Here is a 27,813-nt window from a genome sequence, read left to right as displayed (position 1 = left end):
GCGCTTTCTTCCTCTTGGACGTCGGCAGGCTGCCGATTTTTTTTCTCCTCCGCCCCCATTGCCGCCGCCGCCATCTCTGTTCCCCAACTGCCTTCTCTGACCTCCTCCATCCTCCGCCTACAACCGTCGTCGTCTCCGTTCCCCAACCGTCGCCTTTCCGCAGGCCGCCGGAGCTAGGGTTTGAGCTCCGCTAGCTCGGTCGCGTGCTCTAGCTGGTGTCCCCGCCACCGGCGCTCCCTCTCCAACCTCGACCATCGAACTCACCGACGTCGACACGGGGTCACTCTCAGGCACTCCTCCACCGCCGCCGCCTCGCTTATCGCCCGTCGTCGCCATCTCCACCGCCATTGTCATCCGTCTCGAAGGTTAGTGCACCTCATCTCCTTCGTTGCAGTAGTTTGCGTTCGGATTGTGGAGGATATATGTGCTTTGTTGGTCTTCTGCTCCTGCTCGATGGCGACCTAGTATGTTTGTATGATAAGGATTTATGATGCATTTGCATTCGGATTGTGGAGGATATATGTGCATTGTTTGCTAAGGTGATAGATCTGTGCTACGTTTTTTGTTTCTGATATAGACCTATGTTGCGGGTTGTTGTTTTTATTGTAGTTATTTTTTCACTGCATCAAAGCACTGGAGATTGGAAACTTTCTTATAAGTTAAATATATGTTGATGTTTCCTTTCCAAATAGTTGGCATGTCTGCATTATCGAAGAGTTGAAAACATTTTAGATTGCTAGCAAGTTTATGCTTGAATTTGAGAAGGCTGCAATGAAGGCTGCAATGAAATTATATTATTATATAAGATTATTATAAGATTATGTCTGCAGTTCACAAAATCAGGAACTAAATGTCCATTTTTATAGTATCATACAACATGCAAAGATCTAGATCCAACACTGATATTTATTTGAGCATAGATACATATAAGAATTGGTTGTAATATATATCTTTATTATTTAAAAGCAAGCCACAATCTCATGATTTTGATGGTACCCGGAGTTAAGTGAACTATTTCCAATACAGAAAGCAGAAACCAACAACAAAATTTAGCTTACATAAAAATTCCTTTAACAACTTTCTTATGAATTATAAAGTGGGTGAAAACCATATTAAATGCGATGAGTCCGTCAGATTTCACTAACCAGACAATAGGTGTAGAACAAATACAATATGCCAAAGCTATGAGCATGTATTCTGCGGTCTTCAGAACAATATAAGGAAATAAGTAAGGGGATGTTTGGATAAGGGTATTATTCATTGAAAATTTTAGTAATTAGTTCAGATTAACTAGATCTAAAACTTCCTAGTGAAATAACTCCAATCCAGACAGGTCCTATGATGAAGCAGGTTCAGTAAAACTAATTTATCAAACTTTATTTTATTTCACCTATGCTATTGATGATAAAGATTCCATAGAACTCGATCCAACTATCGGTTAAACTGGGATCTATAGTTGATCATACCACTATTCATAAGCAATCAACCATGACACATGAAACACTTGGCTGGCAGAGGACACATAAAGTCTAGATTTCAACACTCCACTGGTACATTGGGTTGGCAATATAAGCTTTTATAAGTGACAGCCGACAAATTATCGCTTTTATAAGTGACAGCACTTCTTCAGCATTTACTACCTGCAAAACTGCTAGCAGATTAAGCATTGCTAGCAGATTAAGCACAGCAATATATGTCAGCTTGTCTATAGATTTCCTCTTATGATAATTAACAAAAAAAGCAAACAACACAACAGTATAGGTACATTCCATTCAGGGTGTTCACAGTATACATTACCAAGAACCTATTTCAGTTCTTAGTAGTTAAGTTGTCATTATAGTAGTTAAGCAATGAAACAATAAGTAATCTCTTAGAAAAAAAACTTCGTAAAGTAATCTCCTAGCAAACAATAAGTTGCCATTGTGAACGATGGAACCAATCAAGTAGGATTTTTTTTATAAATGGAATTAATTTTCTGAATCTAAATGCAAACTAACTCGTGTAGCAGCAATGTTTTAAATATTCATATGTCATGCTGAGTGGTTGGTTCAGTTTCGTGCTTTCTGTCCTGTCACCCTGTGCTCTCTAGATGAAGCTTGTTCGTCATTCGACTAGCTGTGCTCTGAATCAACCATCACCTTCATTTGCCTTACATTTTGGCAAGGCTCCTACACTGGCTGCTTAGAATGAACGGCAGCCATAATTATTTAATTGTTATATACCCGTGTCATGTTGGGTTTAGTTCACACTGTAACTTCTCTTGTAAGCTACATCCAAAACTATGGTGAGACTGCATAAGAAATCACGTCCATTTCACTTTCAATTTTCAGTTCTGAATATTTTTTTTGTTAATTTGTTTCAGTAATGTTACGTGTGAATTATTGTTTCAATTTTCAGAGTCTGATATTTACACCATGTTTTAGTTTTTGAATTTTTAGTTTTTAATATTTTTTATTGCTTGCTTGTAATTTTTTATTGTGAGTAATATCTTGTTATTTTAGTTTTTCAGTATGCTACTCTACTGATTCCTGTTAATTGTTTGTTGTCTTCTCTTGAATTTGGAATGCTACTCTACTGATTCTTGTTATCCTTAAGTTGATTGCAGTAGCAGGCTGCTGGTTTCTTTTTCCCTTGCTGTGACTAAGCATAGCTCTTGATCTGAACCTCTGCTTAGCAGTCTGTTTGTGTTCTGTATTGCAATATTAGTTAATTAATTAGTTAATCCGAGGGGGTATTTTAATTAGGTTCCTCAAGGAGCTACCTAGGTCTTGACATGTTTACTTTAATATCTTTCTACTAGGATTAGCAGCTAGCTAGATACTCATCTTTCTTTTGTTGTGGCCACTGCCCTCACCTTCAGTAGGGTCATCAGGGAGGTGACTGATGAGGTGTTCATTTGTTTGTTTTGCTGTTGCTAACTTGCTACCCTCCTCAGCTCCTCCCCTATGCTACCCTCCTCTCCTCTATTTTTATCACCTTTCCTATCCTCTATGTTTGGGAAGCAGCAGCTGCTTTTTTTACATCTTTTCCTCTCTATGTTTGTTAAGTAGCTATTGCTTTTTTGCCAAATCTCCCCTCTCCTCTCCTCTCCTCTCCTTTATTTTATCGATGATGAAATTGTCCAAGTCCATACATTATATGGAATATGAGCTGATGATCAAGAACTTGTGAGGAACTTGGCATCATTAGCAGCCGCCCCTACATTACCTTCTCCTCTCTTCTCTATTATGATGCCTTGATGCTTCAAGTTCAAGATCAGATGATGATTGATATGTTTCTGAGGCCTCTACTACTGCTACTACTCGTTTTTTTTATATATTGTTGTTTTATAGGACTACTTTGGTTTATAGACCTTTTTTATTTCTTATACCTTCTCGTGTACCTAAAGCACACTTTCTTGCATCTATTAGAACAAAGCGCAAAATAATATCGCAGACACCAGACAGTGTAGCCCGATGCCCCGAGCATGATGATCAGCCAACCTATGAGGAGCAATCACTAGAGGACCAACTTACTCAGGAGCAGTTCGATAACAAGGTAGAAAAGGATCTAGAAGTGATGCTTACTTAGGAGCATTGTGACGAGGAGGAAGGGGGAGCAGAAGGAAGAGCAGGAGAGGCTACTGAAGGCGAAGAAGTTGATGATGATGAAGATGAGGACTCAGAAGAGGGATATGTAAGTCCCGAGGATCCTTTCCCACGTGAAGCTAGAAGGAGGCCAATGGAGGAAGATTTAGACAAGGATTTTGACCCGAACGAGGAGGTAGGGAAAAAGCATTAGCTTGTAAATTTTGCTAAAGCTTTGGTTGTGTTACCTCTGCTAACACTTTGACCTGTTGTATATATAGGTCCCTCCTAAAACTCAGAAAAGACGATGTCGACGTCCGCGACATCTCGCTAGACAAGACGGAGTAGAGGAAAGGAAAGCAGAGGCAACAGTCACAAAGACAGATCACGATGCCTCTGCTCCACAACCTCAAGACACAACCATGACTACCAAACCTAAGAGGAAACGAGGGGATAGAAAAGGAAATCTATATCCAAATAAGGCATGCTATGTGATAACGAAGGTCGGGCCAGCAGGGGAGATCCTTGAGCTGAAGGAATTATGAGGACGATTCTGTAATGCGATCGGGGCCCTAGTAAGAGATAAATTGAACCCAGCAATCCCTAACTAGAAAGAGGTACCAGAGAACAAAAAGAATGAACTATGGGATAGATAGCTGAAGCTCAATTTTAGATTTCTGGAGGGTAAGCATGAACTGTTAAAAAATGCTTTCAAGATGATGGGAGAGTCATTTCGACGTTGGAGGTCGGAGCTCAACACGAAGTATATCCAAAAGGGGTTAACTCCCTTCAACGAGTTCGTCAAAATAACTCCTAGTCAATGGGAGAAGCTCGTGGCTCAAAAGACTTCACCGGAGGCATTGGAGCTCAGTGCCCGTAACACCGAGCTGGCGAAGATGAACAAACACCACCATCATCTAGGCCCCGGTGGCTACTATGCCAAGGAAGAGCAGTTTAGGAAGATAGACGAAGAGGCCACAGCTGCTAGGAATATCGATGTGATGAATTTGAAGTTACGCTCAAGGAATTGAATATATGCGAGGAGTACAGAATCATCCAGTGGTAATCTTAAGTTTGATAAGCCGGAGACCCAAGAGACAGTATCAAGGATACTAAAATATGTTGAAGACAAGGAGAAGGGCTCATTCAATCCTTCTAGAGAGAGGGATGATTTTAGCCTTGGCTTGGGAAACAAGGAGCACACAGGCCACACTAGGGGGCTAGGAAAAAGGATGACTTGGAAGCAAGGATTCCAAGAGGACAGACACATGTACAAGAAACATGACAGAGACCGGGAGACTAATCTTGAGCTCCAAGTGAAGGCTCTAGTTGCGAAGGCGTTAGAGGAGCAAGGACTGTCAATGGAGCCATGGATATTAATGACACCACCGGGAGAACTGGCATTAGTTGACAGCCCTCTGAAAGTTCTAGCAGCCAAGGTTCCACTACAACCACAACCCCCATCGATCGCATATAGGAACCAACGAGTTGCACCTTGGTGTTTCTCAGTGGTCAATAGAACACTGTGATGGAGGTGGCAATGGGTATTGCACATCCTCACGGTGGCTTACACCACAATAATAAGATACCGCTGGACTACACTAGGGTCGAGGTGCATATCGTGAAGCCCAAGTTCATGCAGTGGAGGATAGACTACGCAACTCCCGAGGGGCTGGTGTTACTCGGAGACGTTATGGGGCAGTTCATCCTCTGGCACAAACGGGACATTATATTGACTGCTTCTTCGCCGCATCCCCCTCTCCCAAATTTGGAGCAAGTTGTTGAGGTTGGAGAGATATTTTCACTGTCTCATGACCAGCACATTCCTGAGATGCCACATTCTTCTCCGCCTCCTAGCGTGCAAGTGCCTGATGAGATGCCACAACCTTCTCCAGCTCGTACCGAGCAAGTGCATGATGAGATGCCACAGTCTTCTCAACAAGCACAGCTGATACATGAACAACGAGTACCTCCTAAAAAAGGTGATGCACAAGAAGATGAGGACGTGCATGAATGGGAACTTTAAAAGAAGCATCCAATCACCATAAGGCCAGTTTATGTTCCGATAAAAGACATCTCATCGGTGTCCAAGTGGTATTCCCATGACCAGTTCAAGCCTGAGAACCAAGTTAAAAAAAGTCCCATCATGGGGTTCTGAGGAGGCCGTCACTAGCAAACTCCACCAAACTGCAAAGCAGTATCCAAATGTTGATGCCATCAAATGGTCAAAGGATTGTCCGAAAATATATGAAAGAGGCAAGCCCTTCCTACCAAACTAGGACATCCAGCGCCTACCACTTAGAATGAGAAGGTTCCATGATTGGTACTTGCGTGTTCTCCCAACGAGCATAGACCTCATACAAGCATGCTTCCCCACCGGGACATTTGGAAGCCCAGCCGGAAAAATTGTCTTTGACTTCAATGACATGCAAACATGCTTTCACCTGGGAGCAATGGAGATGAATCTAATTCGCACGTGGTGCCTGTAAGTCCTTGTCCTCTCGATATGATATGAATGTAATCTTTTAATTTTGTTGTAACTAACCCACGCTGTAATTTATAGAATGCAAGTGCACATTGTCAAACAAATGCCAAGTGTGAAAGCCAGGTATCTGGACCCTCAAGCTATAGCCCAAACAAATTATAATTACCCTAAATAGTGGAAACTGGATGCCAAAGAGCTAGCTGCTGCAAAGACTCTTTGGGAGAAAGAGCACATCCGTATGGCGAAACTAAGGGAATAGTCCATTAAGATTGCGGCATACATTGCCCTGGCTTTCAAAATTCTCCAACAGCACTCTACTATATGGCTACCATACAACTTCGAGTAAGTTCAACTCTATACTTAAAGCTTTGTTCGATATATTTTATTCGATGCAAAAGAGCTTATCTAGTTCTATGATTAAATCCATGCAGCAACCACTGGATTTGTATAGCCGTCGATGTCGGGAGGAGCATGGCATGGGTCTTTGATTCAATAGATAGGGCCCGGTGACATACAAAGACTTCATATTGATTCTCGAGACGTATACATATCGACAATCCTCATTACCTTATATGTTTGTATACATACTTGTAACGTTCACTTTTGGATACTAACAAGTTATATTTGCTAAAATAATTCGAACAGGGCATTTAGGTTCTATGTCACTAACCATCACGGAAGGCATGATCCAACAAGTAAGGAAAAGCTGGCTATAAAAACACTATGTGCGGTAAGTGTAACTTATTTCTTCAGTACTTCATTACATGGCTGTGAAAAGCATTACTTAATATTTTCATATGTAAAACACACAGTGCCCCATGCAGAAGTCTGGGAGTGTATATTGTGGATACTATATATGTTCTATGATGAGTAACACCGGTGCCTACAGGAGACACCCCTTAAGGGTAAGTTTGAACCTCTTCACCCGTAGTATAAAAACTTTGTACATGGTATGAAATACTAAACTAAAATTTGTTCTCTTATAGTGGAAAGAAGAGAAAGGAATGAAAAGAGACCCATACAAGGATGACCAACTCTTAGAGCTCGTCGGCGACCTTTGCAACTTCATATTGGACCAGATTGTACACGTCAAAGGCGCCTACCATGACCGAGAGTCTGACTTAGGTAGAAATCCTTAGTACCAACACCTTCGTGAGACTGAAAAGCTAGCTCTAGGACGTTGATAACAATGTGTATGGAATTTATATATTTAATGATGGATTGTATATATTCTTGTGAATTGGACTTGTAATTGTAGTTTATATAATACTCTTGTGCTTGTAGTCTAAGGGGTTCGGAACATTGGTCGCGGGACGTTCGGCAACGCGAACTTGGTTCGGAACGTTGGTCGCAGGCGTTCGGCAACGCGAACGCAGTTCGGAACGTTGGTCGTGGAGCGTTCAGCAACGTGAGTGTGGTTCGAAGCGTTGGTCGCGGGGCGTTCGGCAACGCGAACGCGATTCGGAACGCTGGTCGCGGGGCGTTCGGCAACGCGAACGCTGGATGAAATACGTACTGTAGGGGCAACGCAAACATTGTTCTGGTCAAATTTGAATTGTAGATTTGAATTTTTTTGCGGAAAACATACTGTAGGGGCGGTTCTAGATTGAACCGCCCCTACAAACAGGTATTATAGAGGCGGCTGGTAATACGAGCCGCCCCTACAAATCGATTTATAGGGGCGGCTGGTATTACAGCCGCCCAGAGAACCGCCCCTACAAATGTATGATTTGTAGAGACGGTTCGGTAAGGGCAGCTGGCCAAACCGTCCCTACAAAGGGTTACGAGCCACCCCTAAAAACGTTTCTGTAGTAGTGGAGCTCACCTAATCAGAGACACATTTCACCTCCGCATTTTGTTTTTGTTCACTTGTCATGGGCGACACCTAATCAGAGACTCGCCTAGTTGTAAAGAGTAATGTAATATTAGAGACACATTTCAACTCCGTGTCACTAATTAAGGTGTCTCTGTGCAATTATGAAAGTGTTTGATTTTAATTTTTTCGATTAATGTGGTGATTGGTATTACCTTAATTATGAATTAATTTGGATTCTTGTTTATTGGATAAATACTAGGATAATAATAGATGAGATAAACTTGTGCTTCACATGTAAATATTTTGCGCGCGTGTAATGTAACGTACCAATCTTTTGCGGTTGCTTTGTGCACAAACTTTCCAGGGTTGCTGCTTCCTAGACAACTCCTGCTATTACAATTCTCGTACATAACAGGCATTCTCTTTCGGTGGTTTTTTTATATAAACAAAAGAATAAGTTATTGAAGATTCCCTCAGGAGAAGTCACCACAGAACCTCCTGCAAATGATAGCTCCGGCCCTGGCATCCCAGGGAGCCGCTTTCACACACACGTCCCCGCCGGTGAACTTGTTATTCCTCTAGACTAGAGCATCAGACATTTTCTTGCTCCACACCACATATAAGCCCTGCCAAGCCACGGCAACGGAACGGGACAAGGCAGCTAGGTTAACCGACGACCCAACACAAAAGCCTCTGCCTGCCTCCGTCTCTGTCCTCCATCCTCGGCTTGCTCAGTTCACCTCATCTCCTGGCATGGCAACGCCTTCACCCAAGTAAAGAAAAGAATTATTGGCCAATTAGCTTAACCCAATGCAAGCCCTCACCTACCTTACCTAGCTGTGTTTCATTAACCCTTCCCTCTGCACGACTGCACCTGCACCTGCCGTGCCTATAAATACTCAGCATCCTCCTAGTCCTACCATCCTCCCTCCCCCTTCTCTCCTCTTCTCACTCCATCACACCTACCCACCTTCATCCATCTCACAACAATGGCATTTGCATTGTCTCTGAAACCAACAAGGCTTGTCACCTGTGCCCTCCTCTGCATATTCCTTGCAGAGGTGAGCTTGGTGCGGCACGCCACGGCGCTGGGCATCAACTACGGGCAGGTGGGGAACAACCTGCCGTCGCCGCGTCAGGTGGTGCAACTCCTCTCCTCGCTGCGCATCGGCAAGGTGCGCATCTACGACGTGAACCCGCAGGTGCTGACGGCGTTCGCGGGCACGGGCATCGAGCTGATCGTGACGGTCCCCGACGACCTGGTGCCCGGCATGGCGGCCAGCGCGTCGCAGGCGCTGCAGTGGCTGAGCGCCAGCGTGCGGCCCTACTTCCTGGAGACGCGCGTGACGGGGATCGCGGTGGGCAACGAGGTGTTCACGGGCGACGACGAGCAGCTCAAGACCAGCCTAGTCCCCGCCATGCGCAACCTGCACGCGGCGCTGGCGCAGCTGGGCATGGACGCGTACGTGCGCGTGTCCACGGCCAACTCCCTTGCCGTGCTCGCCACCTCCTACCCGCCGTCGCAGGGCGTCTTCACGCAGGCCGCCGCGCCCTACATGGCGCAGCTGCTCCGGTTCCTCGCCGAGACCAGCGCACCCTTCTGGATCAATGCTTACCCCTACTTTGCCTACAAGGACGACCCAACAAAGTGCGTGCGATCACTTTCATATCTTTTTGAATTTCGATCACTTTCAATCTGGATAAGTTTACCTGGACTATACTAGCTGAATGCAAATTCATTTTGCATGCATGCACTGATGAACCAGCAGGGTGTCCCTTGACTACGCGCTGTCGAACCCGTCGCACGTGGGCGCCGTGGACCCGTTCACGAAGCTGCAGTACACGAGCATGCTGTACGCGCAGGTGGACGCGGTGACCTTCGCGGCGGCGCGGCTGGGCTACGGCAACGTGGCCGTGCACGTGTCGGAGACGGGGTGGCCGTCCAAGGGCGACGCCAACGAGGCCGGCGCCACGGTGGAGAACGCCCGGCAGTACAACCGGAACCTGCTGATGAGGCAGGTGAGCGGCGAGGGCACGCCTCTCCGGCCCAGGCTCCGGCCCGAGGTCTACCTCTTCGCGCTCTTCAACGAGGACATGAAGCCGGGGCCAACCTCCGAGAGGAACTACGGCCTGTACCAGCCGGACATGAGCATGGTTTACAACGTCGGCCTCTCCCAGCTCTCCACCACCTCCGCCGCATCGCTCTCCCTTGCCACGTCGCCGGCTGCCAGGACCACGGTGAGTGCTTCCTAGCTTCTTTATATAGAGATCAGAGGTCTTCAAGTAAGATCACAAGCAACCCTATATATTGGATCTTCAACATAAAAGTCGTCATAAAAATGTACATTCTACCGACAAGAACTTCAAAAGAAATGAGAATTGTATAGAAATATTCGAGATTGCAAAGACGCAAGAATGAATTAGATTTTGACCACTGTATATGCATGAGAGTACCTTAACCTAGTTATTTGCATGCCTTCGTCGCAGCGGTGAGCGAGCGGTCAATGTTTGCATGAAAGCAAGCTTTCTTGATCACTTCCTTTTCAGCCAGATCACTCATCACAGTGATGTTTTCTTTAAAGATTTGGCACATCCGAATCCTGCACCGAAAAATAATAAACGTCACCCAGGGGCCAGGAGAGACCACTTGCATTGGGTGCACTACACATGTGGTGCACCGTTGGTCCAAGCTGGAATTGTTTTCTGCAACATCACAGAGACCTAGCCCCAGTGCAATAGATACAATCCAAGTAGTGGTCCATGAACATGCATGCACGGTACGGTGCATATCACTTGCAGTCCCTATCATCACGACATAAAACACACCACTTTATCGATTCGATCCATCCATTTATATATACTTTCTATACTATATATATACGCATCCAAGATGTAACAAACTTTGCAACCAAGAAATTAAGAAACACTAGACAGATAGTGTCTTAGGCAGCAGTTTTTCATTGACCTGACTGCACAGTCATTCCTTACCCTCGTCATCACTCAAAGTGCACGCATGCTATTGCTAGATATATAGACCTGCAAAAGGATTATGAAACAGATTGCACCATTCACAGAAAAGGCCACAAAAGAAGCACAGCCTACAAAGATAGCATATCCAAGGACAGGGGAAAAAATTAGCCTTTTACACATGCATGCTCGTCGTCGAGTTCACACCGTATCTTCTTGGAAGCTGGAACTCTCTCGTTAGGGTGTTGAAATGTGGTGCTAGCTTGCACGTACGAGTCATATATATATATATATATATATATATATATATATATATATATATATATATATATATATATATATATATATATAGAACTACTATCCTGTAGCTGGCTACAGAATAACTTATTCTGTAGCCACTTTGAGTTATGATAATTACTATATTAATTTACGAGATTATAGTAACTCCTTACTAAGTGGTTTAATATAACGTTATGGTAAATATCCCCATATGTTATAGTAACCCAACTATCGTAAATATGTATTGACATTATGGTAAATTAGTATATAAAATTATAGTAAATGGAGGTGGCTACAGAATAACTTATTTTGTAGCCGGCTACTGAATAGCCTCTCCCTATATATATATATATATATATATATATATATATATATATATATATATATATATATATATATATATATATATATATATATATATATTCTATTTTAAAAATGTGATCATTGAGAAGGTAGCTACTACTAGCAATGATTTCTAGATATTCCTTGCGCATTTGCTCACACAAGAATAAGTCCGTATGTAGTGTGCACTTTTAGCGTGGATTAGTGTCTTGAGGGGCAAACTTTCATGATTGAGCAATCGGTGTTAGGTGTCACGTTGAGATTCTTCCTGCGAAAGACATGCTGTGTAGTGGAGCAAAATTATGGCTGGTAATCAAATGTAGGAAATCACCGAAAGTATAGTGGTGAATATTTTTTCGCTAAAGATTTGGGGAATTATTCTTCGGCATTCATTTGTTTTATTTGGCAAAGCAGAGTCGTTAGATTATGGAAATTAAGGGATTTTTCGCTCTAATCTCAGTTTAAAGAAAATATATCCTTCATATAGTTTTTTTTTTATCTTTTGTTAGAACCAGGTCGGTTCTCATCTGTGTGTTTTAGAATTATGCATGTATTTTCCTGTTCTCTTTTCTTTAGTTGAGCTAATATATGCATCATTTTTCGGCGCAGGATGTTAGGAAGGACTTTGGCGGCCTATGTGTTGCCGTATCTCTTGCCATCCTTCTTATCACCCAAGCTTTGCTCCTCTGACCGCAAAATCGCACCCAATGGCAGGCGGCGACTGCAAGGCCAGCAAAATGGCCTGGCTTTTGTGGACCAAAAGCCTCCAAGACCAAAGGGGAGATGCACCATTCCAAGGTATGGTATGGCTCCCTCCTGCCATGCATGTTCCTATGACCTTGCATGACACATCCTTGCATCGCCCAGCCTCCTTTAGTCTGTAGCTTTATATCAACAAAGGCCCAACCATCCATCCATAACCATGAAGCAATAAAGGCCTCTTTTCTTGCCCCTTTTCACATGCCTACCCATGGGGCACCCAAAAACATGTATATTCATCACAAAGGAAAGGTGTGCTATCTATGTAGTAACATCACACCATAGGACATCCGATCCAAAAACAACTTGGCTAGCTGCTTTGCACATTTTCACTGCATACAATACTGAACTGCAACTTTTGCCGTTGCTCGGGGGAAAAGCTAGGAGAGGCGATGTGGAAGGCACTATCTTGAGGACAGAAACAGCGTGTAAATGCGAGGCAGCCACGGCGGCGAGGCCATTTTCTAGCACACCAGATCGACTTCATTCCTTGGTTACCTGCAGAGGAGAACGAACGAGAAAACTAGTTTGTTCTGAGATTTATGCGAAGAGGAGACGGCGATGCATGGAGAAAAGGGTGGCCTGCGTTGCTTGCGAGAACTGGCGTCTCCTGATGAGCTGAGGGGTGGCTTTATTCTCTTTGCCTTGACAAGCCGTGGTCTAGACCTTTTCTAATTAATGCGAATTTTATCTGTACATATCAATTGGTTCATTCATTTATTTTTAGCTCTATTTAGCTGATCATTCTCCCCTGGTCCCCAGGGTAATTGGTCGAAATGAGAGGCCAGTGGCCCAGTGATGTAAATAACTGAGGACAAAAAAAATGAGGCAGCTATTGCATCTTATTGTAATCTGTTTAAAACTATAGATTATAAAGTCCTTATTATCTCTATAGAAAGATTTGGTGACGGGCATAGCATCCTGATATATCAGAATATTATGCTCGTCACCTAACTGAACCTAACTGATACACCCATCTCAATATAGCCTGCCTTCAAACAAGCAAACAGACCCAAGAGCAAAAAGATTTCATAGAATGTGAGGTGTTTTCAAATCAGGACTCAGTCTTCGCTTAATGTTCGCCACAAACCTTTTATTGCATATGAAACACATTACAAGTATTCTTCTTATTTCTATTTAAAAGGGGATTCAGAGTACATTCCACAAGAAAAGAACATAGCATGCCTCATATTCACAAAAAAGTACATACTCCAGGAACCTAACACGTACCATTTGAACTCATACAAAAACCATGGCTTTGGCGAGCTCAAGGGCTCTCTCCCATGCAAAGAGTTTCTCCACTATGGCAAGCGAGAATTCCATAGAAGTCCCAGGACCTTGGCTGGTGATTAGGTTACCATCAACAACAACTCTGTTGTTGCATTCGCTTTGGTCTGCAAGTTTGTTCCACATAGCAGGATAGGATGTACCTTTCTTTCCCTGAAGCAAAAGAACAGGAAATGTTAGGGCCCAAGAACATTTCTGCATGTTCTCTCCACTAGTATGATTTATTATTGATCTCAAATTACACCTTTAGCAGGCCATGTGGTTCAAGAGCAATCGCAGGGGAGGCACATATAGCTCCGTAAAATCTATTTGCCTCAGCTTGCTTCTTGATAAGATCCATTAGTTTATCAGATTTTGCATATGCTTCCGCACCACCTAGACCTCCCTAACAAAAAATATTGGAAGGTATAAGATCTGAGAGTTGTAACTTGTAAGTTACTAGATTATGGAAAAATGATTCATCAGACTTACAGGTAACAGAATGAGATCATATTGCTCCTTAAGAGCATCATCCAACAGCACATCAGCAATCATCTTCACCTTCCGGGATGCAACAATCTCCAGCTTGTCTTCCAAGGAGGCAACCACAACATTTGCTTTCGCCCTTCGCAAAATGTCAATTATCATAGTTGCTTCCATCTCCTCTGTCCCATTAGCAATTGGTACAAGAATCTGTGCAGGCAGTCATCAATAGCCTAAACTGTGAGATACAGTGCTACGTATTTGAACTCAGATTCCAATGCAGTGGCAAAGTAGCAAGCAGACAAGCAACAACAAATACCAAGGTAGAGTGTATGCTATGCATCTTCTGCCGAGAGACTACGGACTCCTAGATCTAATCAAAAAAATTATATAACTGTGGCAAGTGTGATCGAAGTTCTAGATTTTTTACCTATTTTGTTTATTTACATTTAGATTTGTGACACAAATAGATTCATAACACAACATAGAACATGGTTTTTGTAAACATTGATTCTTGTCTTCCACAAATATAATGTAAAAAAACAAATGGCCAAAGTTGCATTTCAAAGGCAGCAAAAGGTCAACAACACAAGGAATGAAGGAGTTTATGATTGTATAAAGAGCACAAAAAGGAAGAAAAAAAAGATTGCCAAAAACATTCTGCATGGTCATCACAGTTTGCAATGCCATGAAAAGATGACTTTCCACTTAACATAAAACCTACATGTGTTCATTTGAGCAGACAGATAAATAATAATGGCTCGAGTAAAAATAACCACCTGTAGATAACAATGAATGATCTTTACCTGATCTACAGAGAGCATGACTTGTAGAGGACCGAAAACAACTAAATCAAAAGCATGCAACAACTCTAGTGAATGGATGGTAATAATATACAACACTTATTGCCGACCGAATTTTTTATTTTTTAGTCCTTTTTTTGAAAAAAATTCACAAATATGCCCTTGGAGGTAAGATTTCAAAATCTGGACCCTTAGCTCGGCGCCATCATTGCTGGCGCCGAGCTCTTGGGCTCGACGCTGACGTGGCGGTGATTTGGCAGGCAGCTCGACGCCGTAGATCTTGGCGCCGAGCTTGGCGCCGTGGTAACTGGCGCCGAGCTCGGCGCCGTGGTTACTGGCGCCAAGGTGATGAATCAGCTCGACTCCGATCCACCGGCCGGTCGACGCGCGAGAGTACAGACATGTCAGTCGCGCTTGCAGCTAGTACCTAGCAACATGCATGGCCTTGCTGCTAGTGCTAGCTAGATCGAGCTTGACCGCCACGCTGGCTGGCTCGGCGTCGGCAAGGCCACGTGCGCGGGGCAGCCGTGCCTGCTCAGGTGTCGACGTGCCGTTCTCGTTGCCGGTGCACTGCACTGCCGGGTCGGCGCACACTTTGTTATAATCTATAATGCGCTGCCAGGTCTACCTTTTCTCTTTATTAAAAAAATAAAAATGCGTTGCCCCGACCATGCATCATGCATCGTACCCCTACTAGTTTCGACGCCGACCAGCGCGCCTCTCGTCTCATCCGGTAAAAGTCAAGAACGCTAGCTAGCTCTACTCAGCAAGTCAAACCGAGGGCCAGAAGATGTGTCCTGTCCTCATCTCTGAAACGTGCGCTGCTTTCCGTCAGAACGAGCGTGCACCACTCTGAGTTCAATCACGACGATTAATCAAATGCTATCATCGTATATATGCATGATGGCTTAGCTTACCGGTATCAGTTTCCCGAGTGAAAGCATTCACTCGGGAATCTGATACTGGTAAGCTAAGCCATCATACATATCTTGTTCCTACATCAACAATGTCCAATCTAGTATTGATAAAGGGCCAGTGAGACTATGTTCAGTCAGATTTGTTAGTTTTCTTTGAATCTTGGTTGTTCATGTGTTATCTTTTCTTCGAACCGAGGGGATTCCCCATTTATCATAACGGAAATACATGTGTTAGAATGTTCATGTGTTATCAGTGAAAGCGGTTGGTTGGTCTTTGATTCCACGATTTCAACATCTTATTTTGATTTGTTCTGCGGCACGATCTGATTTCCCCAAAAATTTTCTATGGTGAAATATTGTAAATTTGAGTTTCTTGAGCGATTTTTTACACGTTCTTTTAACGGGTACTAGGCTGTCCTTTTAGAGGGTACTAGCCTCATTTGAACTTATCAGTCCGCTTATCAGCCATGGTACAATATTTTTCTCTCAACAAAACAGCATCAGCCAACTTATCAGCCGCAAAAACCATCAGCTGAACTCAGCCCCATGTTTTTGTGGTCTTTAAAGTCTTGTGTTATCATAGTGCATGTATGTGTCGCTTCATTTGCTTTTTTTTCAGTATGATTTACAAGCTCTAGTGGACGCTACAGTTTTTTATGGACTCTTATTTTATTTAAGTAGAGGTCCGATCCGTTTTAATTTGTGTTGAAATTGTACTTGTCACTAGTCACTAGCTACTTGTACCGACTTGTTTTGAGTGATTTCTTTTGGTGCGACGACGAACAAGGCTAGTAATTTGGTGATCCCGCCCATTGAGAAGCAGCCGGCAAGCGTCCGTTTTCCATGTACCGTCGATGTGTCGCTGTCGTGTTCCGCTCCACCGGGACTACAGGGCCAACCTGGACCCCGCGTGAGCCTCACGTGGACGCGCATGCATGCACAGTCGATCGACGCAGCACCCCGAGCGGTCGCGTTCACTGCAACAAGCTAGCTGCCTAAAGGCGATAGCGACGACGCGTCGGACGGACGGCCGGCGGCCTGGTCTAGCTAGCTAGCTAGCTCGTTTGTAGCGTAGCTAGCTAGCACGCACAGAGTGCAGGCGCATGCATCATCCAGCTCCCCTCAGCTAGCTAATTAAGCTAGGGACGATGGATCGACGTGAAGATCCTGACATATAGATGCATCGTCGTGTGCATGCGTACGTGTTGCGTTACACATACACCGTGCCTGGCGTGTGCGCCGACCCGGCAGCCGGCAACGAGAACGGCACGTCGACACCTGAGCAGGCATGGCTGCCCCGCGCACGTGGCCTTGCCGAGGCCGAGCCAGCCAGCGCGTCGATCTAGCTAGCACTAGCAGCAAGGCCATGCATGTTGCTAGGTACTAGCTGCAAGCGCGAGCGCGACTGACACGTCTGTACTCTCGCGCGCCCACCGGCCGGTGGATCGGAATCGAGCTGAGTCATCACCTTGGCGCCAGTAACCACGGCACCAAGCTCGGCACCGAGCTGCCTGTCAAATCACCGCCACGTCAGCGTCGAGCCCAAGAGCTCGGCGCCAGCAACGATGGCACCTAGCAGTGTAAGCTCGACGCCAGCAACAATAGCGCCGAGCTAAGGGTCCAGATTTTGAAATCTTACCTACAGGGGCATATTTGTGAAAAAAAATCAAAAAAAAGGGCGAAAAAATAAAAAAAATTCGGTATTGCCGATGTTGCTATTGTGATCTAATCTTCAAATATAAATATAACATCTGGTCACTGGGTACTCCACTCCTGTACTTCCCTCTCCCCATAACACATCGCAGAAAGGATTTCATCATTAATGAAAGATATTTACTCTAAAGACATATAAGTTACTAATCAATTCATGTTTATTCATTTTACATAAATCAAACCTAGTGATTAAGCTTCTAAACACACAATCACTCTTATGCACAGTTGCATGTATGCTACATCATCCTAATCTTGTAACTGAAAACTTGTCTTTTTCACGAAAACGCAGGAGAGCTACGTATCATTATATTAAGAAGAAGAAAAAGGTTTTTAACCCATACATCAAACCAGACACACCAACACACCAACGAAAAAAACTACATGCTCGCCTACAAATTTAAAACTAAAAAACTACCACAGCCAACCAATAAAATTTACTTGGCGCAAGGGCGAGGAGATGAGAGACCCCTCAAGCCCCAGCCAAACACATACTCCCTCCTTTTCTTTATTTAAGGTGTATTAGGATTGGAGAAGTCTTCGAAAGTACATTTTAACCATTAACCTCTTAGAATATACTATGGAGTTTGAACAGTTAAAAAATCAATCAACAACAACAACAACAAAGCCTTTAAGTCCCAAACAAGTTGGGGTAGGCTAGAGTTGAAACCCAGCAGAAACAATCAAGGTTCAGGCACGTGAATAGCTGTCTTCCAAGCACTCCTATCTAAGGCTAAGTCTTTGGGTATATTCCATCCTTTCAAGTCTCCTTTTATTGCCTCTACCCAAGTCAACTTTGGTTTTCCTCTGCCTCTCTTCACGTTACTATCCTGGCTTAGGATTCCACTACGCACCGGTGCCTCTAGAGGTCTCCGTTGGACATGTCCAAACCATCTCAACCGGTGTTGGACAAGCTTTTCTTCAATTGGTGCTACCCCTAATCTATCACGTATATCATCGTTCCGAACTCGATCCCTTCTTGTATGACCGCAAATCCAACACAACATACGCATTTCCGCGACACTTATCTGTTGAACATGTCGTCTTTTTGTAGGCCAACATTCTGCACCATACAACATAGCAGATCTAATCGTCATCCTATAAAACTTGCCTTTTAGCTTCTGTGGTACCCTTTTGTCACATAGGACACCAGATGCTTACCGCCACTTCATCCACCCTGCTTTGATTCTATGGCTAACATCTTCATCAGTATCCCCGTCTCTCTGTAGCATTGATCCTAAATATCGAAAGGTATCCTTTCTAGGCACTACTTGACCTTCCAAACTAATATCTTCCTACTCCCGAATAGTAGTGCCGAAGTCACATCTCGTATACTCAGTTTTAGTTCTACTGAGTCTAAAACCTTTGGACTCCAAAGTCTCCCGCCATAACTCCAGTTTCTGATTCACTCCTATTCGGCTTTCATCAACTAGCACTACATCGTCCACGAAAAGCATACACCAAGGGATGTCCCCTTGTATGTCCCTTGTGACCTCATCCATTACTAAGGCAAACAAATAAGGGCTCAGAGCTGACCCTTGATGTAGTCCTATCCTAATCGGGAAGTCATCCGTGTCTCCATCACTTGTTCGAACTCTAGTCACAACATTGTTGTACATGTCCTTAATGAGTCCGACGTACTTCGTTGGGACTTTATGTTTGTCCAAAGCCCACCACATAACATTTCTTGGTATTTTATCATAAGCCTTCTCCAAGTCAATAAAAACCATGTGTAGGTTCTTCTTCTTCTCCCTATACCGCTCCATAACTTGTCTTATTAAGAAAATGGCTTCCATGGTTGACCTTCCGGGTATGAAACCAAATTGGTTCATAGAGACCCACGTTATTGCTCTCAAGCGATGCTCGATAACTCTCTCCCATAGCTTCATAGTATGACTCATCAACTTAGTTCCTCGGTAATTAGTACAACTTTGAATATCCCCTTTATTCTTGTAGATCGGTACCAATATACTTCTCCACTCATCAGGCATCTTTTTCGATCGAAAAATATGGTTGAATAGCTTGGTTAGCCATACTATAGCTATGTCCCCGAGACATCTCCATACCTCGATTAGGATACCATCCGGTCCCATCGCCTTACCTCCTTTCATCCTTTTCAACGCCTCTCTGACCTCAAATTGTTGGATTCTCCGCACAAAGCGCCTATTGGTGTCATCAAAAGAGTCATCCAACTGAAAGGTTGTGTCCGTATTCTCACCATTGAACAATTTGTCAAAATACTCTTGCCATCGATGTCGGATCTCATCCTCCTTCACCACGAGATGCTCCCTTTCAATATTTGTGAAATATAAATGTATTGATTAATTTGTATACTCTGGTTAGGAGAACCTGAAATTTTGAACAGAGCATATGTACTAGTTGCAATCCATTTTTGTTCAGAAATGAGAACTTCTACGGACCGAAGGGAATAATTTTTATACACTAAGCATGCATGGAGTAATTTGACATTTTGACTAACATAGGGTCAAAACTAACAAAGTTTGACCTATTCAAATCCTGATACACCCCACAAAAGGGAGTACCACACTAGCATACTAGGTGATTTAGAAACTGCCAGTCATACTTTGCAGCATTGTATGGTTGTGCCACATGACAAGTCCTCCAAAAAAAATACTTTAAATCTTGGCCAAGAACGTGTAGAAGGGGAACATAACTCTACAAAGAAAGAACATACGAGACTACTAAAGATTTCGTTTCACCAGGATCACATAATTGCACATGGCATGAAAGTGGTGAAACAAAAGCAAGTGAATGCTAAATCAAAGAAACAGGTCATCACTGAAAATGCTTACATTAGGCGTCTCACCAACATTCCAACTAGTTGAATTCAGCTCTTTCATAGAGAATTTCACACCATGCTGAGGACGCATAACCTGAAAGGTAATATTCACTTAGTTGAATAGAAACAACAGCTGTCAAAAATAAATCAACAATAGTCAAAAAGAACAAAGAAAGGCAAGAGATGTTGCAAATGTGAACAAAAACAGCTACTGCTTCAAAACTAATATGTTGGAAACAGGAATTAAACGCAGGAATGTCATAAGAAAACAACAGCAGCAGCCTTTTTAGTCCAAACAACTTGGGTTATTCTATAATAAACAAAACAAAACCATATAATCTGATTAGCCTAACTAGTAACTAGCAACCAGTTTCAGCTAGGATGTGGACTGGAAAGCTTCTAAGGTGAGGTAAGTTCTCTCTAAAAGGCAACAGCCCTCCAGATGAGTTTACTGGGTTTAGCAAACAATATAGACAATTTTGAACTTATTATGATCTATCCCATGATGTTAAATAATCCATGATAGAAGATCCACATTGGATATTCATCTATACAAAATAAGATGAATCTTCTTTCTACCCATTTAGCAGTAAAGTGTAGATAATTAAACAATATGGTGCAGATGACGCCCCAACTCTGTGTTTGATGTTTTTATAAGGAAACAACATATCATAGTATCAAATTGTGAATTTTTCAGCAACATAAAATTTCTGCAGTGTTTAGCAAGAAGATAAATGCATGAAAAATATATAAATAATGTTGAAAGCAAGTCCTACCATTGGCCCAGCAACTTCTGTAGCCTTTTCCTTTCCATATAGTTGCTCAACCAAAATAACAGAATACTCCATGGCTGTTCCTGGTCCACGACTGGTCACACACTTCCCATCAATCTGCACTCTTGATTCCACAGCATGAACTTCTGAAGGAAGTTTATCCATGAACGAAGGATAACATGTTGCCTGTTAAAAAAGTTAGAATAATCTCTACCAAATAAAAGGCGTTGATTCTATATATCAGGGTAATGAAAAATGGGTAAACAAACTACCTTTAAGCCATTGAGCAAACCCCAAGTTCCTAGAGCCATGGCTGGTGCAGCACAAATTGCAGCATAAAGCTTGCCCTTCTCTACATGTTTTTTGACCATATTCTCCAAAACTTTGCAGTCTCTAAAAGTGGAAGACCCAGGCATCCCTCCCTGAATAATATAGACCAAATAGCTCAAAAATTAGATTATAGTGTTTGGACGAGAAAGCTAGGAATTTCTTGGAGTTCGTCTTATAGATTCATATCTAAATACCCCAGGTGCAAGCAAGTACTTCAATGGAGAAGGGTCCACGAATTTCAACAGCTTTAATAGCATGAAGAAAGAGACCTATGCTATATAAATGCCAAGGATGATGCCAGGTGGCAAAGAATACATGTACAACCAAAGATCTCAAACACAAAGAGGGAAAAGCGACATGAGACAGGACGAGAATCTGGTTAAAGCAATATATACATTGTTCTACCGATGATTAGACGTCAGATCAGAAATGGATCATAGTTACTTTTATATAAATCTTAGGTAAAATTGATCAACTCCTGAAGGAAAGGAAGATGTGAGTATGTGACAATGAATAGATACTCATTTTTACAATGCAACTTTGCATAGTATATGTCTCACTACCCTCTTCAAATGAGTATGGTCCCTCCTTTTTCTTTCCACAAGGCATGCTTTGACATAGTATGATCTCTGACATCACACTTTGACCATTAGTATCTCATACATAATGTTTACGCTATGAATTTCACATCATGTGAAAGGTTTTTCAATTATGAATCCAATGATATCAAACTAGTATGGTATAATGTACAAAATCTTGAAATTAAGTGTTAGTCAAAGATTAACAAGTTTGAATCTTGGGTTGTGGGAACACCATACCAAAAGAAAAGGGGGTAACGATTTTTGTCTGTTTATCATGCTTATTAGATTATGATATATAACAGATTATATTCATCATTTACAATCCGAAGCAGCAGCTCATCCTGGAAACAATTCCATCATAGGAGGCCTGTTTCGTGACTTTGACATTTCTCCTCAAGTTGAGCCTTGTGAACTAGCCGCATTGCCACATCTTTATCCACAGATATATGATCATTACATGTGGCCAAAAAGATAAAGGTATTCTCACGCTGTCTATTTCAATGGCAAGCAAAACTGACCTACTCCCTCCATTCCAAATTATAGTTCACTATAGTTTTGTCCTATGTTGAACTTCTCTAACTTTTATGAAGCTCTTAGAAAAGGGGCTCTTGTGTTCTTACCGCTGTTTTCAAGCCCAATTGTGATTTTACCCTCATTTTTCCAACTTTGTTGTTCTACATATACACACATGCAAGCAAGTACTTAAATGGAGAAGGGTTCACGAATTTCAACAGCTTAGCATGAAGAAAGAGACCTATGATATACAAATGCCAAGGATGGTGCCAGGTGGCAAAGAATACATGTACCACCATAGATCTCACACACAGAGTGAAAAGAGACATGAGACAGGACAAGAATCTGGTTAAAGCCATATACATTGTTCTACCGATTATTAAACATCAGATCACAAATGGATCATAGTAGTTTTATATAAATCTTAGGTAAAATTGATCAACTCCTGCAGGAAAGGAAGATGTGACATGTGAGTATATGACAATGAATAGGTACTCATTTTTATATTGTAACTTTGCATAGGCATCGCCTATGTTGTCTCAACATAGCAGGTCACAAGCCCTAGTAAAGGAGGAGGATTGTGATAGGCGTGGCGAGCCAACGTTAAATCTAGCCATTCTAATGGAGATGAGTTTTAGACTCAGTAAAACTAAAACTGACTATATGAGATGTGACTTCGGCACTACTACTAGGGAGGAGGAAGATATTAGTTTGGAAGGTCAAGTAGTGCCCAGGAAGGATACCTTTCGATATTTAGGATCAATGCTACAGAGAGACGGGGATATTGATGAAGATGTTAGCCATAGAATCAAAGCAGGGTGGATGAAGTGGCGCCAAGCATCTGGTGTCCTATGTGACAAAAGGGTACCACAGAAGCTAAAAGGCAAGTTTTATAGAACGGCGATTAGACCTGCTATGTTGTATGGTGCAAAATGTTGGCCTACGAAAAGACAACATGTTCAACAGATAAGTGTCGCGGAAATGCGCATATTGCGTTGGATTTGCGGTCATACAAGAAGGGATCGAGTTCGGAACGATGATATACGTGATAGATTAGGGGTAGCACCAATTGAAGAAAAGCTTGTACAACACCGGTTGAGATGGTTTGGACATGTCCAACGGAGACCTCCAGAGGCACCTGTGTGTAGTGGAATCCTAAGGCAGGATAGTAACGTGAAGAGAGGCAGAGGAAGATCGAAGTTGACTTGGGTAGAGGCAATAAAAGGAGACTTGAAAGGATGGAATATACCAAAAGACTTAGCCTTAGATAGGAGTGCTTGGAAAACAGCTATTCACGTGCCTGAACCTTGATTGCTTCTGCTGGGTTTCAACTCTAGCCTACCCCAACTTGTTTGCGACTTAAAGGCTTTGTTGTTGTTGTAACTTTGCATAGCATATGTCTCACTACCCTCTTCAAATGAGTATGCTCCCCCTTTTCTTTTCATAAGGCATGATTTGACCTAGTACGATCTCCGACATCACGCTTTGACCATTAGTATCTCATATATAATAATGTTTTTGACTATGAGTTTGACATCATATGAAAGCTTTTCAAATATGAATCCAATGATATCAAATTAGTATGGTATAACGTACAAATTCTTCAATTAAGCATTAGTCAAAGATTAACAAGTTTGAATCTTGGGTTCTGGGAACACCATATCAAAAGAAAAGGAGGTAACGATATTTATCTGTTTATCATGCTTATCATATTATGATATTTAACAGATTAGACTCATCATTTACAGTCAGAAGCAGCAGTTCATCCTGGACACAATTCCATCCTAGGTGACTTGTTTCATGACTTTGACATTACTCCTCAAGTTGAGCCTTGTGAACTAGCCACATTGCCACATCTTTATCCACAGATACATGAATATGATTATTACATGTCGCCAAAAAGATAAAGGCATTCTCGGGCTGTTTATTTTAGTGGGAGCAAAACTAACCTACTCCCTCCATTCCAAATTATTAGTTCACTTTAGTTTTGTCCTAAGTTGAACTTCTCTAACTTTTAGAAAAAGGGCTCTTGTGTTCTTGCCCCTGTTTTCAAGCCCAATTGTGATTTTACCCTCGTCTTTTCAACTTTGTTGTTCTGCACATACACACATGGTCTGGATTCTGAACTAACCATTACCAACTCGATTCAGTTTCCTCATATCGAATAAGAAGGGAGTTGATTCCATCATTCTACTACACACAAAAAAAAAAGTGCCACGTGACCCCGTCCCAACCCAGCACAACTGATCCCGATTCGGTTCCATTTTGCAAAGAACATAACTTAAGGGTAGCTGCAACTACTGCAGGGAAAGCAAAAAGGTGACTCACCGGGAGAGAGATGAGGTCGAACTCGTCGTCAGCAAGGTCGGCGAGGAGCGCGTCGGCGGCGAGCTTGACGCCCCACAAGGCGGCGACGGTCGCGGCCCCCGGCTCGACGGAGGCGACGGCGACATCGGCCCCCGCGCGCCGGAGCACGTCGATGGTGATGACCGCCTCCATCGGCTCCGTCCCATTCGCGATCGGGACCAGCACCTGCGGGAGCAACCAAACCAATCAACCGTTCGTTCCCCGCCACCAATTAGGATGCAGCGCAGCGGGGCGAGGAGCTGAGAGCTGCTGCAGGTCGAAGACGGAGTACTTGCCTTCTTGGGGGCCGGGGACGACGCCATGGCCTGTGGGGACGAGGAGGCGAGCGCGCGGGTTAGGGTTTGGAGGCGGCGGAGGAAGAGAGGGGAATGGTGCGTCTGCGAGGAGGGGCCGTGCGGGGTTTTGGAGAGCGGAAGGGCGGAGGTGAGTGGCCGCGTGGCCATTCGCCTTCGTTTCCTTATTCGGTTATTCCTTTGCTTTGGCGCGGTGGTGTTCCAGAAGCAACGAGGACACGGAACAGTTGGACTTACGCATATTCAATTTGTTCGGCCTGTTTTTTTCCTAGTCGGAACAGTATTTTTTCTCACGGCAATTCATTCAGAATAGTATTTTTCAGTCAGTTTCAGTCAAGATTCAGAGCAGCGAACGGGGCCACAGTGTGGGGTTGGGGTGTGTGCCCGTTATTCACGCGGATGTGTATAGCAGGAGTAGGCGTGAAACATTACCGATATTTTTCGATCATATTCGAGACCGAATTTGTTTAGAGGGTTTAGATCTGTTCATATGAGTTCGGATATTCAATATTCAATATCGTATTCATATTTAAATACTTAAATTATATATTTATAATATCAACATTCAATCGTATCATATTCGGCGTGACCGACGCTATACATATTTAAATGTGAATCCGACCAGAAATATATCCCATCCGTCGAGAGTCCGGATATAGGCCGTGTAAAGCATTGCAGCTGCACTCGATTTGTACCGCTTGTTGTTTGTGCTCTCCGTAAGCCAAGGCCTTTTTGACGTGGATAGACAGCCCCCTTGGATCCGGCCCAATCCACGAGCGGAAGGAAGCCACTGGCTTCTTCTTTTTTCAAAGAAAAGGTCCAGTTTCTCTACCTCAACTACTTCGATTTTGCTCCCTCCACCACAAAACCAATTATTATGATCACCATCAACTTCTAAAATCATTTTTTTGCACTTTAGGTTGTTTTCATGGTGATGTTGCTGATGTGGCATCACATCAGAGGTAAATCGGACTAAGTTAAAAGTTTAGGGAGATAAATTGGACAAGAGTTTTTTTCAAAAAAATATCTAAAAATTATAAAAGTAAAATTTCAAAAAAATATCCAAATATTTTTTACATAGAATAAGAATACAATTAAAAATCATAAAATCTGGTTTAAACTTAGAAAAATTATAAAAGATTTGTTCTACCTCAAAAAACGAAGCTAGTTTTAGATTTTTTTTTTCTAAAATAATGCCCTTTCTTGTGGTCCACAGCTTGAAATTGTTGGACCTTTATGGACACAATTTAGTGTTTATTTGCTAGAAGATGCTCTTGTTAATTAGTCTATATTGATCATCCAGACTATGTAGAAGCACTAGTGAAACATTGTCAGGACAGTATTGGGCTTGGTCCCTGCCGTGAATAAATTTTCAAAGTAACTGTGTTAACCTGAGGGGTTACATGCACCATGCCACACATATGCATGTATGCATGTGCCCTTCAATTTACATATTTGCACCATAAGATAGAGCATGATTTTAGAAAAGTCTTAAACTAGTTTCATAATTTTATGAGGTAAAACAGTTTTTCTACGAATTTTATAAATTTAAAAAGATTTTACAAATTTTAATTGCATTATTTTTCATGTAAAAATATTTAGATACATTTTGAAAAATTATTTTTAAGGACATTTTGATACATATACCGATTTACTTGCCTGAAATTTCAACTCAGACCACTTTAAACCCCCCCCCCCTCCTCTGATGTGGCGCTTCATCAGCAAAACCACCCAAGGTGCAAAAACAAACGATTTTAAAAGTTGAGGGTGGTCAAAAAAACTAGTTTTGTAGTTACGAGAGCAAAATCGGATAATCGCGATAGTTGAGGGAGGTAATGGGACTTCTTCCTTTTTGATAGATACTTAAAAGAGTGTTTCATATCTAATATGCATATCTCAAGAAAACAGCGGCTAGCACGAAAGGTGAACAACAAGACACAAAACGACTTCTAAAAATAAGAGTACATCAAAGACCAAAATAGTTATCTTCTTCCTTTGGTCATCCACTCTGTTGGAGCTTTAAGATTGCACACCAAAGCAAAGCTTTGAAGAATGCAAAAACCACTCGTCGCTAACAACAAGATCTAGAACCCACTAAAAGAATGCCAGTTAGAGGCACCCTCCAAAGAATGCAACCAAATGCCGCTGACAATGAGATCTAGAACCCACTGAAAGAAGATGACATGGAGGAATGCTCCAAAGAACACAAGTTTAGAATCCTTCATCATCATAATAGAGTGTTGGAAATGTCGGACCATGCTATAGAAAAAGACCAAAAAAAGTGGTCGAGATCGCCCCTGGCTTTGCTTCCCATAACATTGTACCAGCATCTACTGAGGTCACTCGCAATAGCTAACTTTATTTGCTTTTTATATGGATGGGGTGTCAATGCCAACTCAGACCTAGTAACAAACTACTTCAACGGTTTCTCTTTAACACACCGTACAAGACAACTATGGGGCCCACACGCTAGATTATTTTATTTGTTAGTGAATGAGAATGATTCTTTTGCCTTGCAACCAAATACTTGTGCTAAAAATAAATTTGCTTCCCATTGCTATAAAAAAAGATGAACTAAAATTATTGTCTTCTTTATATATATTGAGTTATATCGAATTGGATACTCTATGTGCTCTAAGTATTTGTTGAAGAAATTTGTATGCGCTGAATTTCTATGGTTGTCTAGATGTCCATATCACTTTCTTGGCAAATATAATTGTAAAGGAGCGTATATGGTGCATCTTGTATACATTTGTTCAAATT

The 27,813-nt window shown here is 42.5% G+C and overlaps 2 protein-coding genes across 3 annotated transcripts; one reads left to right on the top strand and one right to left on the bottom strand.

Annotated features, from left to right (window-relative positions):
- The first annotated feature begins 8,819 nt into the window (after positions 1 to 8,819).
- On the top strand, positions 8,820 to 13,100 carry LOC136528382 (glucan endo-1,3-beta-glucosidase 14-like). Of its 2 annotated transcripts, XR_010777056.1 has the most exons (4): positions 8,820 to 9,515; positions 9,637 to 10,105; positions 12,065 to 12,253; positions 12,595 to 13,100. XR_010777056.1 is itself a non-coding variant. In XM_066521341.1 (3 exons), exons 1-3 carry the CDS (start codon positions 8,857 to 8,859, stop codon positions 12,143 to 12,145), a joined length of 1,209 nt encoding a protein of 402 aa, XP_066377438.1. In that variant the 5' UTR covers positions 8,820 to 8,856; the 3' UTR covers positions 12,146 to 13,100. The 2 variants fall into 2 exon arrangements, 1 of the variants encoding a protein (XP_066377438.1); XM_066521341.1 differs by having other exon boundaries at positions 12,065 to 13,100.
- A 181-nt stretch (positions 13,101 to 13,281) lies between these two features.
- On the bottom strand, positions 13,282 to 25,230 carry LOC136528381 (protein DJ-1 homolog B-like). Its single transcript, XM_066521340.1, has 8 exons — positions 25,033 to 25,230; positions 24,719 to 24,922; positions 21,239 to 21,388; positions 20,970 to 21,152; positions 20,207 to 20,287; positions 13,973 to 14,173; positions 13,746 to 13,886; positions 13,282 to 13,654 (listed from the first exon to the last, which is right to left on the bottom strand). The coding sequence occupies exons 1-8, from the start codon at positions 25,198 to 25,200 to the stop codon at positions 13,454 to 13,456; spliced, it is 1,329 nt and encodes a 442-aa protein (XP_066377437.1). The 5' UTR covers positions 25,201 to 25,230; the 3' UTR covers positions 13,282 to 13,453.
- Between the last annotated feature and the right edge of the window lie 2,583 nt (positions 25,231 to 27,813).

This window comes from Miscanthus floridulus, chromosome 19 (assembly GCF_019320115.1).
Source record: "Miscanthus floridulus cultivar M001 chromosome 19, ASM1932011v1, whole genome shotgun sequence".
In the NCBI taxonomy this organism is placed as follows: Eukaryota; Viridiplantae; Streptophyta; class Magnoliopsida; order Poales; family Poaceae; genus Miscanthus; species Miscanthus floridulus.
The sequence above is the reverse complement of the archived record's forward strand: the minus strand, read 5'-3'. Positions and strand labels throughout refer to the sequence as shown.

What these genes read in the sequence shown, in the direction of transcription:
- LOC136528382 (XM_066521341.1), top strand. Translation starts at nt 8,857, where the DNA reads ATGGCATTTGCATTGTCTCTGAAACCAACAAGGCTTGTCACCTGTGCC. An exon ending in TACAAGGACGACCCAACAAA is followed by an intron (nt 9,516 to 9,636) that starts GTGCGTGCGATC and finishes ATGAACCAGCAG; the next exon opens with GGTGTCCCTTGACTACGCGC. An exon ending in CGCCGGCTGCCAGGACCACG is followed by an intron (nt 10,106 to 12,064) that starts GTGAGTGCTTCC and finishes TTTTCGGCGCAG; the next exon opens with GATGTTAGGAAGGACTTTGG.
- LOC136528381 (XM_066521340.1), bottom strand. Translation starts at nt 25,200, where the DNA reads ATGGCCACGCGGCCACTCACCTCCGCCCTTCCGCTCTCCAAAACCCCG. An exon ending in CGTCCCCGGCCCCCAAGAAG is followed by an intron (nt 24,923 to 25,032) that starts GCAAGTACTCCG and finishes TTGCTCCCGCAG; the next exon opens with GTGCTGGTCCCGATCGCGAA. An exon ending in AACCACATGGCCTGCTAAAG is followed by an intron (nt 13,655 to 13,745) that starts GTGTAATTTGAG and finishes CTTTTGCTTCAG; the next exon opens with GGAAAGAAAGGTACATCCTA.